The sequence below is a fragment of the Calonectris borealis genome, chromosome 14 (assembly GCF_964195595.1).
Source record: "Calonectris borealis chromosome 14, bCalBor7.hap1.2, whole genome shotgun sequence".
NCBI classification, from domain to species: domain Eukaryota; kingdom Metazoa; phylum Chordata; class Aves; order Procellariiformes; family Procellariidae; genus Calonectris; species Calonectris borealis.
Window position 1 is genome coordinate 18,246,970 of NC_134325.1, and position 23,663 is coordinate 18,270,632.

The window sequence follows — 23,663 nt, forward strand, 5'->3', positions numbered from 1 at the left end:
CAAACTTCTGTGTCTAACTGCATGTTTGTGCATGAAGGAGCTAATATATATGCAGATGAATTAAAACTAATGAGAGCTAAAAACAACAAAGTGTGCATTTCTAGCTAACGGCTACTTGCAGCTCTGTTATATACCACCTAAACAAGTTATTCACTGTGGACCTCATACAATTTTCTGTAAAACATATTCTACTTTTTCCAAAAAAACACCACTTTAATGCTAAAGAACTTCGTATCTCCCTACAGTACATGTGATTCTTTAAATCAAAATGTCAAATTCCACATCTGGTCTGTGAATTTTAAGGGATATTAAATGTTGTGGTGTATCTTAGATGTTTGTATTTATAAGGTCCTTCAGTCCGTGCAGTATTTTTTCCTTTCATTTCCTGGAACTTCATAGTTACCAGCACTCCAGCCCTGACTCACTTCAAACCTTTATTCGCGAGACTGAATGAGTGAATAAAAATTTAAACCCCTTAGTTTCATGTTAGACTAACGTAATAAAACAGTAACGTGAGTAAGTACCTTAATGTGAGCAAGAGGAGTGCACAAACCGTGGACGCTGATTGCAAGAGTAACTCTGCGGGTGGGACCCTCATTTTCCATCCTGCATTCAGTACGCGAATAAAGTGCTGGGGAAAGAAGGTGTCCAAACCGCTTCGGTGCTTAGCCAGGATCCCAAACAGTCCTTGAGCTCCTCGGCATACGTAACTGATGCTTGTGCTCCCTACAGCCTCCACGGGTAACGAAGAGCAGCTGGAGCACGGCATAGGATACTCCGATCATGATTTTCTCCCTAGGAGTATCTCCTCCTTTCTACGCATGTTGCTTAAAGTGGGAGTGGACGTGGGAATCCTCGTTGGAGTGGGAAATCCTCAGCCCTAGAAATTCCTGATTCTCCTGTAATAATTTTTACTGGGTAAGCTACTGAGTAGTGTGAAAGGGCCAGATCATTTTGCAGCCTGAAAGCCAAAGAGAGATCTCACTTCTGTGCATTAAGGTTTGCAGAAGTGTCTCATCAACAGCCTCGAAGTAGATACCATTGCAAAAACAGCCAGGGTACTTAACCAATTTTAATATCAATCCACACCTTTGAAAATCCTGAGTTTGCTTTCGCACATAATGTAATGCTATTTTTTGTGCATTTCCTAGGTTAGTATTCTTACTGTTTTGTAGAGTATTATTATTAGGGATACTTGCACTTAGGCTGAACTGAATTTTTTAAGGGTGACTCTTTTAATAATCAGTGACTCAAATAGGGTTGTGCCATGCCTTCTGCCAGAAGAGGCCTCTCCAGCAACGTCTGATCTCTGTTGCTCAGGTCTGAGTTGTGGGGAGCTCAATTTGTTTTGCGAGGTCTGAGAAGTTCCCACAGCCTAATTCAGAGGAATTAGAGAAAGAATTATGGAGAAATTAGATCACAGTTTCTTTTATTTAAACGGTACCTGAAGTGCCCCATAGGCTTGTCCCATTTTCTCCTTTAAAAGGTTACTTTCATCCCTTATCTCCCTCCTGCAAACTCATACCCCCACACATCATTAAATGTTGAATAATTATAACACACAAGCCTGAGGGAGGACAAACACTGGTTTTCTTGGTGGTTTGAAGAGGACTTTGACGTTTCTTGAATCATCCCTAGTTATTCAGACAGCCTGTTCCAGTGGTTTTTAATGTATTTAGATAGGATATGACAACCTCAGCTAGGGCAAAATGGGCATTGATGGAATTGCCACGGTACCTGTAAGCAGGTCAGGGAATATCCTGTTTTTGTAACGTTATCATGTCAAATGTTACAGCAGCAGTGGCAGCTTCCTCTTTCCATGCAAAGAGGAGGAATGGGGAGCTGCTGGCTGAAGAGTGCTGCCAGCTTCTTTCGGTCATGTATTTTGGTACTACAAAGGTGGCATTATTAAAGGCAGACAATAAAGCCTCTCTAATCATGCAACCAAACTGAGCCCAAGGAGCTGAAAAACCCTTCCTTTGTACGCTCATAAACCTTGCTAAGAACTCACTGGTGTCCATATATGCCGGCTTTTCTGCAGCATTTTGGCTGCAAACTGAGACAGGTAAGAGATGCTATCTCTATGTGCACTTAAAATTGGGAGTCATGAACCTTCCCCGTTGCGGCTACTGCACATCCTGACCTTTCTGCGGAATGTATGATAAAACAACCCAATCCAGCAAAACATCACTGGATTTGGTACCTAAAACTTTAAATTGTCACTGCAGATTTTGGCTGGCATAAAAGTTGATGGTTCTGTTTACAGCTAAAATCTGGTCCTGCAGAACTTATTTTCATTGTATCGCTTATACTGAATATTCCCCTTATTAGGTGAATATCCATGGACATGTTGCATGTAGTAAATGCTGAATACTTATGCAAAGAACATTTCTGTTTGTACACCGCTTAAAGATACATTGGAATCAAACTTGTGCTGAGTTATTTTGGTGAAAGAAAACTGTACAGTTTATTACGGGAGAGAAAGAAAGTGCTGGACACGAAAATGACGTGCCTCCCAAATCCTTGTGTGCTTCTGTGTATGTATATACACATATCTCTCTGTATGTGTGTATATAGCGTGTGTATACATATGCATACATGCACACACCCTTAAGTAAAGTTATGTGATATAATCTGGAAAACAAGACTTTCCTGACAGGGCTATTTCTCAATACTGCTTCTCAAACTTATGTCTATCACTTATAAGCCATATGCTACCTTTGTAAAGAAATATATCCCTATGACAATCTCCAGGAGCAGCCCTAGTTTTTCTAGAAATAACTGTGTTGTATTTATGGGCCAACACTAAATATTAAGTACAAATTCAGGGCCAGCTGCTGCATCTTCAAGATCAGGCAGAGCAAAAGTGATTTTAAGCCATTGTTTTAATCTCGCAGATTTAAATGCAAGAGTTGGCTTAATTCCTACTATACATTAGAGCGGACATCAGTTACTATGATTTTCAGCATTTTCCTTCAATCTAATATTTTGGGTCAATACAAAATCTGTGATGCTGACATTAACCCTCTGTTCTCTTCCCTGTTACTTCTGCTCTTGCAGGCAGCAGCTGTGGACACCAAAGAAATTATTTAACAGGCACAGTGCAGTTTAGAAATTATACACCTGACCAAAGTGAATGGAAGAATCCTTCCTTCTCGTTCTGCGTGCGCTTTCGCGGTGCCCCTAAGTGATTACGGCAGAAGATAGGCGAGTCCGTGCCACTTCAGTCTTTGGCTTCACAGGTAAGAACTACAAAGAACGGGTTGGCGCCAAGTTCCTCGATGGCTTTTGTGGCAAGGGCAACATTTCACTAGACTGAAACTGCCAAATTAATCTCACCTTGGCTAGACTTAACATTTCACATTTGTATATGAAGAAATGTTAATGATTCCTGGAAGTTTTAGGCATCGGCATTTAAAATTGTTTAAAGGACAAAGGGAAGTTGTAAGTTTATTTGGATTTGCGAGGGGATCTGACCTGTATTTGGAGTAGTGATTGATTGATCGGATATAACACGAAAGGAAAAAGTGACCAATATTCCTCCAGCTCTTTGCGCAAAAGCTTAAGCGTATTGTGGCAGCTTAACTCACAGGCCTGAGCTAGAACCTGTTCGTGAGTCAATATTTATGTTGACTCTTGTAAATGTGAATTACAATGCAAACAGATGGTATGGTCAAAGGGTCTTTAATATGAACTGCATTCAGGAGAACAAGGAATTTAGCTCTGAAATAAATCATTCGCCCTGCTTGTTATGGCACAGATGAACAATGTCAGGTCTGCTGTTTTTTCTATTATGAGTTATTCCCCTTTATATCTTACACATGGCTTTCAGCCATTTCCTAAATGTTTGGGGTTTTTTTGTTATTCTTACTTTGTTTAAGGATTACCTAATTGATGTGGTTTAGGGACAAGACAGCGACAAGGTTTTTTCAGCTTTTGTCCACCTTCCTAGAAATAATGATTTCTTAACCAAGAGCAGGGAGAGGACTACCTTTCATACTTTTTTCTCTTGTTTTTTTCTCTCACTTTTTTCTCTTGCAAACTACACGCCACGTAATCTTACTTTCAGCAGCTAGATTGTAAATGGCTTTTTATTTCATAACTGCCAGCATTAATTAATTGTAATTTGATAAAAGCTCCATACAAAGGAACAGGCAAACAGAAAAAGGCAAAAAAAACCCTCGAGTGAGTAAGAGTATTATCTGGCACAACACAGGGACAAATCTTTTGTTGGTAGCTAAGATGAGTGAAAAGACCACACATGAAGACCTTGATGGCGGCTGAGGACACGCTGGATCAAACCTCAGGTGAAGATAAACACACTCCTGTAAGATGCTTGAACTCAGAGGAGTGACCCTCAGGGATCAGTCAAGAAGCACAACCTGCTTCATTTAAAGTCTGACTCCAGCTAGAGCAGGCAACCTGAACTGCGGTGTTCACGCTCATAAACGTCCGTATGAGCGTGTGCGTGGCGAGAGTCCGTTGTGACTGTTATCCCCGCTGTTATCACCGCTGCCGCCGCCGTGGGATGCTGCTCTGCCACCAGTCTCTGTGCGCGCCGCTGTGGTGTGGGTACCGCTGCGTACACAGAGCCAAGCCTCGTCTGGGACTTGGCACTTGTGGCTTTGGGACAGACAGAAAGCCATGTTATGCCAATTATCAAACACGAGGTTAATATAATTAATTATGGCAGCATTATCTTCAGTTTCCATTGTATGTACTGCTCAGTAGTAGCTATCTGAAGCTGCATATGTCTTGCTCTGTTCTTAACAACAGATTTTTTCTCCTAGAGGGGGATGTAGAAGTTGGCCACTTCAGTTGAACTTCAGTTGTATAATTGAGAAATTGCTATCGAAGTCAGGAGAATTAGTTATTTTCTCTGGAAGACGTAAGTATTGTACATGAAGATTAGTAACGTTGATGGATGAGATTTTTCTAAAGTACACAGCCTTTATAGTTGAGAGGAGAATTACTGGTATTTAGACTCTCTGACTATGCATACTGATTGCACTGGATCCCCTAAACTTCTCATTTCAAGGGCTGCAGTGATTGCTGCATGCAATTTCATGCAGGCAATGTGCATGTAATGAAAGGTATCTTATCACTTGAAATCTAGTCAGTTAAGGATTAAAAATAGGTGTAAGTGCTATATGAGATCTCTTTATTTATAAAATGCTTTTATCTACCTTACTACAGTATGAAGGACTAATAATAGAGGATCCTGAGTACATAGAAATCATGATCCAGTTTGCTTAGTGCCTACTCCAAAGCCCCTTGAAACAGCAGGAGCCTTTGCATAGCAGACAAAGTGAAAAGAAACTATTTTTTTCCTTCAAACACTGATTTACGGGAACAGAAGTGTTTCTTCAGATGCAAATCCTTTTTACTCTAGTCAGACTATTTATAAAGCTCAATGCATGTATTATTAAAATAACACAATCTTCTATTATTTCTTTTCTCTTAACAGGTCTCAAAACATTCTAAAAGCTGAAGCCTCAGTTTGGAAATGATCCGCATAGAAACCAACTCCTGTTCTGTCTTGGGGTCTTGCAAAATAAACAGGTGAAAGGCTAAATGTCTATAGAGCTCACTCTGGGATCACTGCGTGCGTATACAAGGCGTTTTGGAATAAAAATAACATAATTTTTTTTTCTTGGTAATTGATTTTTTACATATCCTGAGAGATTGCCATGGCTCTGAAGCTCTAGGCTCCAGTCTTGTAAATACAGTAATTTAATTCCAGACCAGTTAAAATTAACAGGACAGACAAACCTTGGGCTGCTAAATCCAAAGCAACGAAGCCGATAACAGCACTGCTTATTTCTGTGGACGTTCACATTCATTTTACTCGCTTTCCTACAAACAAGCTGTGCTGTTTCTCGCATGTATCCAGCATCCCAGCCCAGATTCATCTCACGCTGGTTTAGACATCAAACTGCGGCTCCCCCACGGCAGGAGTCCGGCTGCCCTAGGCTCCCTCTGTAGTCAATGAGAAGAGACAAGCCTCTTGAGCGGGTGATTCATGGACCACACCAAAGATCTGAATCACTCCCATGGAGTGGCTCTCTTGCTCCACTGATTACAGAGGCAACTGAGGGTAAATGGGTTTGTGATGTAGGTGGTCAGCCAGGTGGAATGTATCCAAACCTGTTCTAGTTAGTCAGGAGCTGCATTATCACAGCTGGTTCTGAATTCTTGACTGCAGACAGTTTCTTCTTCCAATGTTATTCACAACTATGTCACATGAATCTGGCCTTTCCAAAAAAAAATATTTCTAAAAAAATTGTGCCGCTAAATAATGCACAACCCTATTGCCCTGAAATTATAACTGAATGCACTTTTAGGTAGATATCTTTCATTACAGTTCCAAAAAAACTATTTGAAGATGTGCTGAAATCTTACATTCACTTAGTGTAGACCACGTTTGCAGTAGATATTAGGGGTATATTTCACTCCAGACTGAAATAAATGATCCTTTGCCTTAGAAATTCTGTCTAGCTCAAGGGGATTTCTGCTGCTGTAAATCCATACAAAAAAGACAACAGCTGCAATAATTCTGAACTGCAAATTGCACAACTGAAGCTGAAACCCTTTTTGAGTTCAGTGGGTTTGTACTTGAGTGGGTTTGGTTGCAGGAACAGCAGCTATATTTGGAAAATATTTATGGTCTTGACATAGGTATGATTCCCATTGAAATAAATAGTGTAAGTTCATCTGGTCTCTTAAGAGTTTTCTGCATGTCTCCAGTTTCTTGTGGGTTTTGTGGAGACTTCTTCCTATCAGATGCAGTAAGTCCAACTCAAAACCCTCTGAAATTTCAAAGCAGCCAATTCTGATTTGATTTACACCTGCCTAAATCCTACATAGGTCCATGTAGACCCATACTATATAAATAAAAGGTCGACGTAAAGAACAACTGTGTCAAGGCATGGTTTCTAGAAGTCATAGCTTCTGTTGCCGAAGGGCTGACACATTTACTGGTGCACTTATCTTTATACACGGGCATAACCATTAATTACCTCTGTCCTCTTCTCTATAGGCCATCTTCCAGCCTCTTCCCCTCTTGTTCCTTCTCCCTCAGGCAAAAAGTCTCTGTCTAGCAACTTCTGGAGACATTTGTTACACTAACAGAATAGTTCAGGTCACGTCTATCTACTGACAAAAGAATAATCAGCGCTGTTGGCAAAAATCCTGTTCTTTCATCTATTCATTTCGGTATGAAATGCGTTCAAAATGCATTTTGCTGATAAGTCATTAAGTCATCTAAAGAGGACAAGGAGTAAATAAGGTACCGTCGGCTTGAGTCAGAAGGAAAAAAAAATGCATGGGCGATCTTGGACTATTTTCAGTGGAGGTTTTGTGCTAGTGTAGGGTGGCTTTGAGGCTCACAAAGGAAATTTCAGTACAAATGAACCATAAAGCACTCTGTGGTTGCAGCGGATGCAGCCCCGCGCTGCTGTGAAGCCAACAGCGGAGCGCTTTGCTCCTTCACCTTCTGGTGAGAAGCTCTTCCTCGCGGCGAGCGGGTGGCAGCAGGCGTTTGTCCTCAGAGCCGCGCTGCTGGCAGGGAGGGCAGCTCGGCACGGCCGGACCCCAACGCCTCGCCGTGCAAAACTCGCCGGCAGGAAGAGGTTGCTGTTTTGCTGAGCTTGGATAAACACTAGGATCTAATTTATCATGTGACAGGAAAGGAAAGCTTTTTTTTTCCTTCTCCTCCCTGTTTTTAACAGCTTTTGTTTGAATTTCATCATGTGGTTTTGAGGTGCAAAGAGATATTTAACCTAGGTCTCTGAACTGATTATTTTGCTGTCAGCTGATGTAGAGTATGGCTCTTTCTGGACATGTCAACAAGTGTTACGTCTCACTAAATGACAAGGACAGGGAGCCAGACCTCTTGCTGAACTTATAAAAGAGATATCATAGTCATTTAGTTAAAAAGATCTGAGCTGCTAGTGCTCGTGATGTTGTACAGTATATCTTGGGTTACATGCCCAGGAGGAAGAAAAAAGGAACCATATTCCTTGTACTACAAAGTAAATAGGAATGCTGAGAAATATTCCTATATTTTGCAGTAAACACCTAGGAGTTCTCCTGACTTTATTATTTTGTATTATGTGCAACACAGAGCATTGTGCAAAGATCTGATTATTCAGTCATGTTTGTGGCATTTAAAGCCCTGATCCGCTCTGGGCTACGGTGGACTGCACACAGGGATAGCAATACGTCCTTTTAGATATTTTTGAGGTGCCTGTATCTGTATCCACGGTCTGGGCTTGGAGTGTAGCATTCACAAAGCAAGGTGCTTAACAAAGGTATTTGCAGAACGTCATGTGGGAGGCATATTCCTTAACTAGGATATTCTGGATTCAAGTTCCCTCCTGGACTAAGCCATTCTTTCGGGCATGAATGAACACCCAGCTGTTTATACATGAGGAGACAGTGCCTCCCTTTTATATAGCAGACATTTGTATGCTATGGGAACTCTGTTCCCACCTGAGGCCGAAACCCATTTCTCAAGAAAGTGCCTAACCGATGACATTTCCATCTCTCCTCTGAAATTTGCGTATGGAGTGATCCATGATATGAAGGTGACAAAGATAAAGGTGACAACTCCCTGAGGCTGAGGAGGGTCTACAGCTAAAACCTCTTAGATGGGAAGTCCAACCACAGATGAGAGGAGCTGGGAAAGCTGAATGCGAGAGTGTCTGTGCCTTGTTAACAAACTGGTCGAAGTGAAAATTAATATATGGAGTTCATTCATATTTATTCTCCATTTCAGAATTGTGTGGAAGGTTCTTTGCTTTCATAATGAAGTGTGATTATAGTTGGTAGTTGGTATGACTCTTTAGTTTTGGTTTTAACCATTTAAGGACAACCCAAAACTTAGTTTCAAAAGAAAAAACCAACCACATTCCAAGTCATCCCAAACTGAGAGAAAATGTAATGACATCTTTTAGGATCTAGGTGAATACCAAGGTTCACTTATGAATTTATTCTGCAAAACCTGGGTCTGAGATTAGTTAATCTGACTGGATGTATTGCAGTGTCCAATTTGATAGAGATTATAAATTCTGTGCCTATTACAGCGTTTAACCTTTTGCCCTTACGTGCGCAAAGTCTCCATTTGACTCATGTTAAACGAAAATCAAATCAGGCCAGATTCTTTCTATTAACGTTATTACTTTTCATTTTTTATGTCTGATGAGTTGAAGTGAAATTGTGTTTGTTCATGCAGCTGTAAATGCCACTTTATTTTTCAGCCTTCTTTTGGTTTTGCTTGAACACATTATTTTGAAGATGCTGCCTTGACAGCTCCTTAGACGAAGTCCTCTTCATCCACAGAAGTGGTACAGCAAAAGCAAACAAGATGAAAGGTGAGGATTTTGCCTTTCCTGGCATGCACTGTCCACCTGAATTCCGACCTGGAAGGATTTCCTCAACTTGCAAACTGGTTAGGCAGAGCCAGGTCCAACAGTTTCAGCCCATTTGAACTCTGACTCCCAAAGGATGAGGACAAAATAAGGAGCACTGTCCTATCAGAAAAGGTATCTCACGTCTCCATTGCCCTCACCACCACAGCTGACGCACCTGAGAAACATATTTGCAGGGAACAAAACTTCAGCCCTCAGGCTTAGGAAGGGGCAAGGCACAACCTGTAAGGCCTGCAGTGGAGACTTGGTGCTCGGCAGGGACCCTGCCACAGGGAAAACCTCAGCATGGGGAACCGATGGCAGACGCTGGCTCTCGCATTCAAATCTCTGCTGCTATGTGGAACTGTTCATTGCTTGTCAACTAGTGGCAAGAAGATAATTCCCTTAAATTCTTGAAAATATTTTGAAATGTGTAGTTTTTGTAATTTTTCAATTTCTTTTCCAAAAGTAGTTATGGTTCCAATCCTACAAATTGTTCCCTTCTGAATTCTGAATAAACTTCTGAATTCTGAAATAGATTTCTGAATTCACTGAAGCAACTGCAGTGTGGAAACTTTGGCTGGGATGAAATTCCATGCTCTTTGTTGTCAGTGGAAAAACGTTGCTGGTAATAAAGCAGCCTAAGAAATACCTGATTGTATCAGTTGATGGTAGCTTATTTTAACATACTTTAATTGTTATGCCTGCATATTTTATTTAAAATTTCATCATGCAATAGTTCAGGCACTGTAGTTCAGCTGCAGGGTCCATAGCTAGTAACATTTGGAGAATGACAGGAAAATGAGCATCGCTTCATACACCTTTACCAGTTAGTTCGTAAAATATATTTTTCCTCCTCTCAGAATTAATACGTAATATCCTTCTGTGCTTCAAAAATATTTTTTTGTGCAAGTGTGAGCATGAAATCTAGAAACTGTATAAACCTGGAGTAAATCAGTGGATGTAATGTCCAAAATGGCTGTTCTGCCACTACAGGTGGAAAGACTGCAGGGCATTATTAGAAGAGCTGGTGCCTAGCTGTCATTCATAAATTATTTCACAATGAAATCAGTAATTTTCAATATTGAGGGCTTTCTGCTAAAAATTAAGCAGGCTGTCACTTTGATATTAGACTTGCAGTATAAGTGACAACAAAATGAAGATAGCGGGAAAAAAAACTTTTCATCTTCCAAAAAGTTACTAAAATTTTTTTTTTAATAATGAGCAAGAGGAATTTCTTTGATTTTTTAAAACGCTTTTCAGTTTTTAAAGTCTCACTTTATTAGACTGGTATCAGTTTGACTTATTTATATTTTTATATTACCTTTTATATTACCCTATTGCATTATAGAGGAAGGAAAGAATTACGTGAAATCCTAGTCTGCGAGGTAAGGAAATACCATCTCTCCTCTTTTGCCAGTACATTTTTATTCTACATATTTGTGACCATGCTTAGAAAACTGGGTTTGTTTTTCACTTGCATATTAAGAGTTTAAGTATTTTTACTAGTGGTTTGCTTAACTTTTCAACAAGCAGGTCAAGCTGGCAGGGTATTTTTGTTTTCTTTAAAGCATCAGACAAAATCAGCACCTGTGGTGTATAAGGAATACAGTCGTAGCAATGAATTGCATGCAAGTTACGGGAGACAATTTTGTTGATGCAGGTAAAGACAAAGAGAGAGTTTGGGGCCATGAAATAGAAGCATTTATCTGTAGAAATGTGCTTAGAAATAAAGAGCTGATTACGTCCAAGGTAATCTTCAGGACCTAGTTTTAAGCATTAAGTAACTATCTTCTTTTGACCCCCAGAAATACGTTGCTACGCTTCATAAGCATGGCCCAGACTTTGCTGATAGTTCTACATTAATGTGAATTATGTGAAAGAAACCCTCGGTGTGAGTTAAACCCTCAGTAGCAGGTTGAAAGAGAGGGCCAAGTGAATGATGCCTTCCTTCCTCCCCTCCCATGATAATTTTAGGTGGTTTATGTTAAAATCGAAGCTTATAAGTTTCTAAATATATCAATATAAATATATCGAAGCTTATAAATAATAGCATTGAGCTATACTGAGACTACTTGACAGCAGAGGTTAATTCATAACATTGGGAGGTTTCCTCAGGAAAAGCACAATTGATTTTGGAATTTATTTTGCTATTCTTTCTGTATTGAAAAGTCAAATCTCAGCATTTATACAATTACACTTCAATGTTTAACGCTGTATTACTCAGCATTAAACCTGTGCTAACCAGTATTTGGCAGAACTCATGATTTTCCTTAAAGTTCCAGCTCCCAGAGTCACGTGATTATATCAGAAACTTCAAAAGGGAAAAAAAAAAATCTAGACCTCATGGCTGTAGAGGAAAAACTTAAAAATGTGACCTGAATTCACCCTAAAGGCTCAAATTCCAAAGGAAAGAGCACAATGTGGTAAATTTGTCATTGTAAAGATTTTTGTATTAGGGGGAAGGAAGAATGACTCATTAATGATCCTCACTATCCAGTGCTAGGTGTCGATATGTTGTGTTTACAAATTAAGTGTCATGTAATCCAGTCACAAAACCGCACAACCTTCAGTGCAGGGACTGCTGCTTTTTGGCATGACGTGCCTCTGCCTGCGTAACTGGCCCGTGATGCTTTTCAGAGCTTTCCACTATAAAAGCAAGAATAGGGTCCAAAATGCAAATGCTTTATTCATAGTAGTGACGCAAACGGAAGAGAGAAAAGAGATTTTTCTAAGCTTTGCCTACAAACTCCAACCTTACTCAGGTGCATGGAAAAAGTTTTAGAAACACGGTCATCCAGAAACAGGGTAAAAGCTATATAAACGCGAGTGGAAAACGTTTATATGCTGTTTTGGAAACAGCTTACACAGGAAAAAAGAGAGTTCTTTTGTCAGTGTAGCCAAAGCCCATTTCCTGCGGGGAATAAGCTACGCCGGCGGTCACCCCTCGCTGGAGCTGTGCTGAGGATGCCATGGCACCGCTTCCTCACAGGGCGAGGCGGGAGAAGCCTTCGTCGCCCACGCCAAGCCTTCGGGGAGCACACAGACCTCCTGTGAATTATGGTGGAAGACGGCTCATTACACCGCTTCAACTGGTGTTCTCTGCGGCCCGCAGACCCACGCAGGCGTTGGCTCCTCCAGCCGCTTTACTCACCACAGAGCCGTTAGTTACACGGTTAATTGGTTAAAACCATCACCTCACGGCTCTGCCAGCCGCGAGGCTTGAACACATGGCTCACCACCCCCCCCAAATATTTCTGAATGTACGCTGCAGGGCATGGGTGGAGGGCACGGGCAGTGGCTGAGGCCAGGGGAGCCGGTCAAGGACGAGAGGGCGAGCTGAGGCGACGGCAGCGGGCTGAGGCGACAGGAGCGGGCTGAGGCGACAGGAGCGGGCCGAGGCGACAGGAGCGGGCCGAGGCGACGGCAGCGGGCTGAGGCGACAGGAGCGGGCCGAGGCGACGGCAGCGGGCCGAGGGATCGGGGCAGGGCCCAGCTCCCGCTCGGCGGGCGATGCCCGCAGCAGGCAGCGCGCTGTTGGCAGGAGCGGGCAGACCTGCCTGGCAGGGCCGTGCCGTGACACGCAGGCCCCGGGAAGGACTGCCATTGCGGGGCGACTCTGGCACACGCAGCGGTGATGGCTCCGGTCCTGCCCTGTTGCTCAGCCCTCAGCGAGCACGCCTCCTACCCCGGGGCTCTGCTCCAGAGACGTGGCAGCCCTCCTTTCGGGCGGACACCCGTGGGCGGCGGGAGTATCGCTTGTAGGGGAAGGGAAAGGTCGCGCACTGGAGCTGCGGAGCGGGTCTCGAACCCGCGGCCCCGGGGCGGTGGGGAAGGAGGGCAGGGGCGCCCGAGCCTCCCCGCGCGGTGCATTGTGGGCCCCGCACTGATTTATGCAGGAGCCGCAGAGGGCGCCGGGAGAAGCGGGAGGCGGCGGCGCCCGGGGCTGGCGCGGCGGTCGGCAGGTCGGGGGCCGGCGGCGGCGATCGGGGCTCTCCCAGCGCGCAGGGCCTTTGCCGCTCCCTAAGGCCGCGGCGGCACCGCCGGGCCCAGGCCGCCGCCGCCGGCGCGGGACGCAGCGGCACCTACCCGGCCTCAGCCGGCCCCTCGCCGGCCACCACGGACGTGGAGGCGGCGGCGGGCGGAGCCGGAGCCGGGCCCGGCCCGGAGGGACGCGAGTCCTCCCGCCGCGGGGGAGCCTGCCCCGCCGCTCGGTAGGGGCCGGAGGGAGGGCTCGCTCGGCCCTCGCGGCGCCGGGACCTCCGCGGCCGGGCTCGCTCCTCGGGGGCTGAGCTGAGCCCGGGCCGGCTGTGCGCGGGCTGCCGCGGCTGCGGGGCCGCGCTCCCGGCGCCGCTGGGGCCTCCGGCGGGGAGGGAGGCCCGGCCCGGCACTCCCCGTGAGGGGCAGGAGGGGGAGCAGAAAAGCCCCATCTCCTCGGCCAGCATCTTTCTTTGTGGGGCCCTGCCGCGGACGAGGAGCGGCGAGACCCGGGCGGCGAGCTCCCGGTGCCCCCGTCTCACTTCGGGGCCTCCTTCCCCGCCTGTGCTTCCCGGGCGCTGCCTCCGTTCTCGGCGCGTTTCTTTCACCCCCGCTCGACTGGATATCTCGGTTCCGGAGCATCGTCGGTGGGACCGGCCGGGGCGAGAGCGGGTGGAGGACTAACGCAGAGGAAACTACAGGTGTCCCTTCTCGCCTTCCGAAGAGATACCAGCGCCTTGCTCTGGGGATTATAAATGTTTGAACTAAGACCCAGGAAACTGGAAGGAGAGCCTCCCGTTGGAGTTAATAGAAGAGGAAAGAAGGGAGGCTTTTCCAAATCCTTTACAAGAAAGCTCGAGCCGTTTTCCCATGCTGTCCGTACTCTCTTTAATAATGCGATTGTGACCTGAGTGGAATTTATGAGCGATGAACTATTGAAGCTTGTTGCACCACTGCATCAGACTACTTTTGGTTTTTTTTCTTCAGCACATGATTCCCCCCCTCCCAGCTGTTGCAGGACCTGTGGGCCGGTAATAGAGGGATGGGAAGCTGATACCGTTTATTTTCACATTCTTCTCTTCTGGGGACTTGGCTAGTTAGCTGAAGCTGCTGCTGCTTTTTACTGGATCTGCTCTTTACTCGGCAGGTTTATTTGTTTTCATGTGCACGAGGTGTTTCAATTAAATAGACATTGGACTAGAGCTGAATGGATGCTTTGCAATCCGAAAAGTTTTTGGGAGTAACAAAAAACTTCTAAAAGCAGAGAAGAACTGGTACTACAGGAAACCTGGGGCCTGTTTTCCAAGCCTTTTTATTTTATTGAGCAAGGTAAATAATGTGGTAGTGTTGAAAATACAGGGCTTATAGTAATCATGCATGAAAATGTTATAAAGCACTTCAGGCTGTTCCAAGTCTTTCAAGGGATTGAGAGGTCCCACTGTAAGGCTCAGGATAAGTTTAATTGTTCTTTAAAACGTTCAGATATGAGTGTGAAATTTAAGGCTGAGAACAAACTTTGTGGTACCTGAGAGGTTGACAGAACTATTTTTTTATGATTTGCCTTAGGTTCTTCTAGGTTTGTGATGTTGAGAGAGGCTGTCTGAAGAACTCTAGAAGTCCTAGTGGTTCACTGAGAGTGTGCAGTAATTATATCAGTGGGTTTTTTCCATGCTTTTTAAAAAACTTGATGCCTTAGCCTCTTCTAAGGATCTGTTAGGGTCTCTTAAAAATCCTTCCAATTTAACAGTAGTACATTTACATTTGCATTGTTAATTGTATTCATACTCTGCCTTGAATTATTTTTGCTTACCTTTACTTTTGTTATCCACAGTGACGGCTGCTACCGCTTCATAATGAATTTTTTGCTTTTTATCTTCCTTTACATGCGTATCTCCTGAATTGGACTATTTGGATTTACCACTAATTTACATGCATCACTTTTACCATAGACTTTTTACAGCCAGCATAAGCTCAAAGTACTGTTTTAGATACTATCTTTGTATGTTTCAAACGTTGGAAGAAGCAGATAATGATTCTGAAAATATGCAGTGTAATCAGTTAAGTGTATAATTTTTGGAGGCATGCTGCATTCTTATCTTTGTTGTTTTAAAGATCTCAGCAGCAGTTTACTCTTAACAAAAATATAAATCCATTAAAATGAGATCACAGTTTGAAACGTAGCTGTAAAAATCTGGTTTAGCAAGACGTCACAAGATTCTCATTATGAAGTGATGCCTTGATTAAATTGATTGTATACCTTTTCTCCTGCACTCTTAATGAAATAGTGGCAAACACTAAGGTGTTGGCAACCTTTGCTGATGCTATCATTGGGAGAGCTAAGCTGGTATTATGGGTAGTATCCAAAGTTCCTTTGCTTATCCTGTTTAGATTTGTTTGACTTAAATTTATGGTCTTTGTTTTGTCTTATTTTGTTTCAAGATGATGTGTGAGGTGATGCCAACCATCAGTGAGGCAGAGATTCCCTCTGGGGGAAATGGAGGCCATGGTTCAGGTTCCCCGTTACAGTCAGATGCTGATTCCCATTTTGAGCAATTAATGGTATCCATGTTGGAAGAAAGGGATCGCCTTCTGGAAACACTAAGAGAAACTCAGGAGACGCTAGCATTGACCCAGGGCAAGCTACATGAAGTTGGTCATGAGAGAGATTCCTTGCAGAGACAGCTCAATACTGCACTTCCACAGGTATGGACGTTTTGAAAGGAAGATATCTTTCGATAATTTTTGTATTCTTTGTGGTTTTTTGTTGGCTTTTTGTATATTTAATTTACTGAAGAGTGAGGTTATGTTAGGGGAAGATCAATCTAGCTTAGTACTTTCCTGAAGTATCTGTCGGTGCTTGCTCACTTTGAGAAAGAGATAAAAGCAAGGCAAGCGGGGAACATCAGCCATTTCCCTCCTATATGCTTTCCCAGTTTCCGGCATTTCTTTGGCTTGGCTTGAGCATGCAGTCTTATCTACATCCTTTTGTTTAATAGAACTCGATGGACTCTCTTCTGTCACTAGTATTTTTCTAATGTTGTTTTTAACTGCCCGATTCATTCGTGTGCTTAAGAATTACATACAGGCCATTCTGGGAAAGAAAGCAGGCCATTCTGATACCCTTATGGACTTTGATTTAAATACTTGAAAAGTTTAAGACTGCTACCTTGGGAATACATGCTGAGTTGTCATGGCAGTGTAGAAGTCCGAGTGAGTTGTTTAATTCATGTAGTTCCTTTTTGAGAGTTTGGGTTTGGGGTTTTTTTGGTCTTGCTAGGAGTTACCAAGTATTGACTTCTGGAGGATGCAGTGTACCAACATACAGCCTGTAGTGCTAAATGTGTTACCTAGGGCAGTGGTGTGTAGTTAGGAAAGGTGATTGGTGTCTACAGAACTTCTCAGTTTTTGTCCGTTCTAGTTAAAAAGAATACAACTGAACTTTGAACACTTTGAAAAGCATTTGAATGTAGGCAAAGCAGAGGCTGCTTTCAGGTGTCAGTTAACTGTTGATAGCCTTACACTTTCTAGCATGGCTGGTTGTTGTCCCAAGTATGTCATGATGATATTATACTTGCATACGTTATTCCAAGAATACTTACTATTTTTACAAATGTTTACATATCCTTAAATACTATAGTTACTGTTTATAAAATTTAAAACAGTAGTTTTAAACCTTTCTGTTTCCACTACTCTCATTATAACGTAATCACTGTATGACTCTTGGTATGGTAATCGGTACTGGCAATTACTCGGGGATAGAAACTAAAAAGTAATACATGTTAATCTAGTTGTGTTGCAATGGTATGATGGAAATCAGAAAGGAGAAATTTCCAACCTTTGCTGCTCCCTGTATTAAATCATGTGCTGCAGGCAAAAATCATTCTTTGTTTTTTTTTGTTGTAATAATTGTGGCTTCTCTTTAGCCGCTATTTCAGGTCTGCTACATTAATGGATGCCATTAACCAATTGTATCTGCAAACTATTACACTTGAATTTGTGGCTGAGTAGAATCACCCAAACTCTAAACTGTACTGTTCCTTTTTTCCCTTTTCAATTCTCAGCTTTCCTTCCTAAATCTAATAAGCTACTTATATGTAAACATTTCTTTCTAAACATTTCTAAAGGATTAATGCAATTAAAAAAACAATTCCCATTTTCAAGTATGACATCATTGTATGGTTTCATGCGAAATCTGTCAGAAAGCAAGTCTCATAGTTCAGTTGAGAGAAATTTTACTGCAATTTTATATAAATATACAGCAGTGTATGGATTTTTGTAGATTGCTGTTGAAAAATACTGTTGTCGTGGTGTGAAAACTATGCCACTTTTGTCCTCTGTGGTGCTTAAGCTGAAATGATTGTGGAAGGTGACAGTTGATGATACTTTCAAAAATCAAAAATATTTTATTATTCTTGCTACAATAAGAAATAACTTCTGTATTTGACAAGTTTTGTTGTTATGGTAAAGAGTCGGTTACTTCATAGGTGTAAATTTCTGATGAGGTGAAAGGATGTTTGTTTGGTTTTTTTTTTTAATTGTAATAAGTGTTCACTAGGAAAACTTTGTGGTGACTGTAATACTTGAAACTATTCAAACTTTTTTGTTAATTATTTCAAGCTGAGCATTCTTTTGAACTACTGTCTCAGATGACCCGTTGTTTAGCTGTGGATTTCAAGGAGGGGGTAGAAGCAGGATAACTTTAAATTTACTGGCAACTGTGTTATTTTTTTTCAGGAAAGAAGGGATTTAGGAGTGTGCATTTTTTAAAGTTTTTTTATTATAGTAGTTGTTTTCAATTTAGTAGAAAGAGATGTGAAGATCAGTTGTACAAATACTAGTATAATTGCATGAATGACTAAATCACTACGTAACCAATGTATTATTTCTCCCTCAGACTTGGCATGTAGCTTGTAACACGTCTTTGTAGTTGATTTTGGAGTATTTTAAGGACTTTATCTTAAGGAGTATTGAATTGAATTGTTTGTATGTAGACTTTTCCTGTTTTATATATTTAGCTGAACCAGCCAGTTAGACCGTTCTGATGACTGATGGAAACCCCTTGTATAAAAGAAGGAATGCCACACACTGATTGCTTCTATGCCAAAACTACTTCTCTGTTTTTAGTATGAAGACACTCAATTTCTAATGGCGTCCATGTGCTCAATTCCTTACATTCACTGAGTTTCTGCATGCAGGGAAGAGGCTCGTGTGCTCAGTGTGTATGTAGTTACAAAATGACAAATCAGTCCTTGTGTGTTTGCCCATCTTGTAGATTATAAAAGTAAATGCAATTTATTCTGCAGCAGTGATGCGCATTCTCTGAAGCGTCAGAGAAGTAACTTTTCTAGTATACTTGTAGTGTGGTGGTCAGCTAGTAATTTAAAGGCATCAGTTCTAGCTCACATAAACCTGAAACTGCTATTTAGTGTAAAAAGACTTGTTGTCGATGTCTAATTCACCGAGAGGAGAGCATTCTAATCTTATATAGATGTGCTTTATCTGTTATGTTTACACAGAGTAAAACTGACAAGTTTTTCTTATATGGACAGCTGGAAATGAAATACATCAACATTGTCTTGATAAAATAACTGGATTCTTGGCAATGCTTTTTGTTTTTTTGGGAGTTACCTTCTATTATAGATTACCCTAGTCGAACTGTACTCTGACCTTGGAACGTGAACTTGATGAAATCAAATTGCTGTGCAAGAACTTAAAATTAATTTTATTCTTCCTAGAATTTTTCACAGAAAAAAATGAAAATGAACTTTTTACTTTGAGAACTTACAGAACTTTTATTTTTAATGTAAACAAATTCAGTTATGATTTAATTATGGTCTTAGTAGATTTAATTACGCCCTTTATGTGCCTTCTAGAGTGTATTCTACAAAATTCAGGGTTTGTGTGCTTAAAATTTGTAAGTTAAGCTGTGAAACATACAGGATGCTACTGCGTTTAAAAGTTAAATTTTGAACTTAAGGTAGATGAGGTCCGAGTGACTACCAGTTCTTGCTATTAAGGCGTGCAGGCTAGAGTTCAATTTGCTGGTAGAATTCCATTTAGAAGTTTTTGTAAATGACAACAACATGCTTGTTTTGGGTGGAGAAGACTAGAGTTTAATTTACAGAGGCTCTGGTACCTCACACAAATAAAAGCAAAGTTCATGAATTCACAGCAACTCTTATCAGGATGACAATTTTAATATATATGTTAAGAATTTTATAAGCTGATGTACAAATGCTGTAATACAGCAACACTCTTACTAAGATCCCTCTTAATCTTGCACTTCTAATCTTTTGGTCTTAAATTTATCATACTTTATTTTCATTTCTATGCAAGGTAAGTAAAATAAAAGTTAGAAGGTTTTTCTGTATTTGTGATGGTCCTGTTCAGAATTTCTGTATTCAGTAACGTATATATAGGGGCAGATGAGAACTTTCTGTCAAAGGCGCTGTTTGTGTGTGCAAATAAGAGCACTTTACTGTAATGTGGAGTTAAATGTGGAAAAAAAAGCTGCCTGTAATTTTGGTTTGGCTTCGGCTTTACTAGGTTGCCCATTGTATCTTAATTTAAAGTGAGTCCCCAGCAGGCCATCTTCAGTTGCATTCTATCTATAATAAATATTTTATCACTACTGCACACTTCAGTTAAAAATAGTGTGTGTCTGTTTATATTTTTATTCAATTAAATTCAGGTATGTCTGTATAGAATGTTCTTCCTTAGACAATCTCAGAAATAGCGTTCGATGTCTCAGATGTAAGAAATATCTAAACACTTGGTTTGAAGACTGCCCTGGTATTGTTTTATAATGATGAACTTAAGGATTTACTTACCATTTTAATAATGGCGTTATTTGGATTTCCTCCAGACAGGTTTTAAATAATACAGGATGTCATAGATGTAGAAATGAGGTTTTGAATTGTACGTAATATGAAGAACACAGTTGCAGAAAGTACATTAAGGAAAGGGCTTGCCAAACTTTGCAACAGCTGAAATTTCCTTAGCATTTTAAGTGCAACTCCATTTACAGTATTTGGAACTGTTCAGCCTTGAGGTGACATAGCTTATACTTCTTACTCTAGCAAGATGTTGATACTGACTTCTAAATAAAAGCCATTAGTCTTAGCAGTGAGCCCGTGTGTCCAGAAATGATAGAGATCCAAAAGGATTTCAAGATGTGCAAATGTATGTCAGAGCAGACATATCCTCCACTTCTCTCATCCCGTTCTGACAGCAAAGATGAACATGACTCTTTCTGTTGCTTTTTCAGACAACTATAATTTTAGTCTTGTCTATGTTGAGTTTCAATTGCTAAATCTTACTTGGCTCTTACTGTTAGTAAGTTACTGGATAGATTTGACTTTATCTACACTAGTTTAAGTCAGATGAAGATAGGAGTTAGTGTTTAGAATTCTTCATTGACTATATCAATAAACCTCAACTTCCCTAACATTTCTTTCTTTGCAAGGCACAGAAACGGACAACTTTTGTCCAAAACCTTCAGAATATGAAGTTATCTGAAAGTATGCTCTACGATTGGGCAAAAAGAGGAGTAGCTACACTTCAACAGTAATAGTGGAGTATATTGAGGACCAAGTCTCTAGCATTCGTTCTGACTTCATTTCTCATTTAAATATGTTTGGGTGAGTTTGTTTATTGAAACATCCCACCCCTACCCAGGAGACATCTGCTTGCCTCTTGTTAGCAACTTGCTGTTTATACTGTGCTTTTAATTTAGGTTATTTTGATTATAAATAGACCTTTTAGCTAGATTAAATTTAGAATTAAATTTTTCTTGTATTTCAGGGTGAACTTTAGTGCTGTTATGATGTCCCATCAATCACTTTAATAAAAGATTTTATGAAGTCTGAAACTATTGTTTTTATTTTCCGTAGTTTATTTGTAGGAAGAATGTTTTGGTGACTACCCAGAAATGCTTTTGGTTTGTTTTTAATAGTGATTTGTGGATATAGCCCTGAAAGATGAGCTAGTGATTATTTTTTCTTACTCTTCTGTTACTATGTACAAATGTCTGATAATGGGTTTATTAATGTTTGGTGTTCTGTAGTCTAACTTGCAGTCTAACAAACAGGCTGTATATAAGCTTGGGTGAAAAGAGCTATAATCAGAACAAGCTGTTTTAAAAATATATGGTATATTTAGAACCAGGTGAATTTCACATATATACTCATCTTGCTAACTTGCCTGTAGCCTCTTGTACAACAGGTAGTGTTTATTTTGGTATTCTGAGAATTCTTCATCTGCAAGCCCTTCTGTTTTTTTCTCTATTCTTTTTAAGAGTGTAACTAAAAACTACTTTAAAGATGTTTGTTAGCAAGACTCAAGATTCAGTGTGGCTACATAGTTGCAATTTCCATCTAGATGTTGAAAAAAGAAAAAACTCTTGGATTATTTTTTTTTTTACAGATAAATATGAATTAAAAATACATTTCCCCCCCTCCTCCCCTTACAAGTTCTTAGTGTTTTAACATCCACTGGCCTGTGACTTTGGTTTCTCCTTTCTGGTATTTATTTAGGAGAGATGGATGTTGGTTTTACTTGCTATAGGATTTGATCTTAGAGTTAAGAGTACACATTTGTTTGTGTTTTGATATATGTAGATCCCTTATAGTTAACAAGGGATCTACAGAGATCTTGTCAGAGGACTTGAATCTTTGGAGAGAACATTTCGGCTGTCTATCAGTAATTTTGGGTTTTACACTTCCTAAGTTGGCACTGCATCCCAGTACTCAATATACTTCACACTTTAACTTAATTTTGCTTTTTTTAACTTTCCTGCTTTAAAGGAATATGATAGAGGTCTTTATGTAAGCTGCTTTTAGCAATTTAGGCAGCTTAAGTCACTTTAAGTCTGTACGGCTGACTGGTATCTGTTGACATATATTAGAAAATACTTACCATAATCTCTTGTGCATATGGATCTCCAGCTACAAATACTGAGAAGGGATAAATACGCATTGTGTGTGTCAGGTAATCTGTGTGTTTATAACTTTCCAAGTGTATTTTTTTGTAAGCCTGCTTGTGGATTCTCCAAGTGTAAATGGGGAAATGTGTGGCAATTCCTGCCAGGAAAAATGTTTTCACATTCTCCAGGCTGAAAGAAGAATTATTACTTTGCTGTCGAGTGGGGTGAGTTTTTTATTCAACTTGACTTTTTCACAGGATTGCATGGAAATATTGTTGCTGCATTTTGTAAACTTCAGATAATTGTGTAGTGAGCTGAATATATATCTGTAGGTCGCTTGAGGAGATTACTCTCCTGGTTCGTATATTCAGAATTGGAGGAGTACTGTGATTACAATACTTGTTAGTTAATGCTCAGTTTCATTCTGTGTTGTTTTCCTTTAGGTTCTCTGTAAATTGATGTGAATAGTTGGTTCACTTGTTTTTTGCCTATGACCTTTATCTCTTTCAGACTTTACCTTGGCTTTCATATAAGCTGCACTGAAAATCAGCTCCTTCTTCGGCATGACAAGGCTCTGTGGCCTGTTCCTACAGTGGCTAGAGCTGTAACATTTTTAAGAGGAGAAACTTTGCTGCTTGATCTTCTCTTCTGCTATTCCACAGTGGCTAGCTTGAACTTTGCTCATGTGTTTATGTTTGTGTCTACTCAGGATATGGTTTTTGAGGATGGTAGTGAAAATTCTGGTGAAAACCGGAATATAATTTTGATTGCATTTGAAATATACTATGACTTTTAATGGGTACATACGAATAAGAACAGTCAACATATCTTTTCCTGTAGTTCATCTGTCTTACGGTTATGTTTTCAGAAATATAAGTGTTTAGAAATAGTATTTTGTTTTAGAACTTCTAGAAGTGCTCCGAGATTCCTTAATGAAAAGGTCCTTACACTACTAGTATAGGCATAATCAGATATCTTCAGGACAGATCTTAAACAAGGACCATCACTTCTTCAAAGGGCCAGGAAAAAAGCTTGAAAAATTTGATACGCACATCCTTCTAGTTTTGTTGAGGAGAAAAAAACTTCCACTTGGAAAAAAAGCAAGTGTTTTCTATTGCGATAGGAAAATGGGCAGCCTTTGATTTTTTTTTCTTTTTTTTTTTTCCCCTCTTCTGTAGAACAGTAGTCTCTATTTGGGTATGCTCTGAGCTGTGCTGTGTTGTGCCTTACTCCTATTACTAGTACATGGTAGAGTTCGGTATCTAATTCTGTTTCACATCTAATTGTCTTGAAATATTCTGAAGCACAGTGCTTGATTTTTTTTAATCCTACCTCCCATATGAATACATATC

General features: G+C 40.8%; 1 protein-coding gene and 1 long non-coding RNA gene across 3 annotated transcripts in view; both read left to right on the forward strand.

Moving 5' to 3' along the window:
- The first annotated feature begins 309 nt into the window (after positions 1–309).
- Positions 310–5,665, forward strand: LOC142088230 (uncharacterized). 2 transcript variants are annotated; one of them, XR_012675779.1, is made up of 4 exons: positions 310–918; positions 3,061–3,242; positions 4,791–4,888; positions 5,468–5,663. It is a non-coding gene; the product is annotated as an uncharacterized LOC142088230 (long non-coding RNA). The 2 variants fall into 2 exon arrangements; XR_012675778.1 differs by having other exon boundaries at positions 310–3,242; positions 5,468–5,665.
- An 8,201-nt stretch (positions 5,666–13,866) lies between these two features.
- The window catches only part of PPFIA1 (PPFI scaffold protein A1), a 58,408-nt gene continuing 48,611 nt past the window's right edge, over positions 13,867–23,663 (forward strand). The window contains exons 1-2 of the mRNA XM_075163357.1: positions 13,867–14,717; positions 15,828–16,091. Coding sequence (XP_075019458.1) covers positions 15,828–16,091 — 264 coding nt within the window. The 5' untranslated portion in view covers positions 13,867–14,717. The remainder of the gene's footprint in view (positions 14,718–15,827; positions 16,092–23,663) is intronic.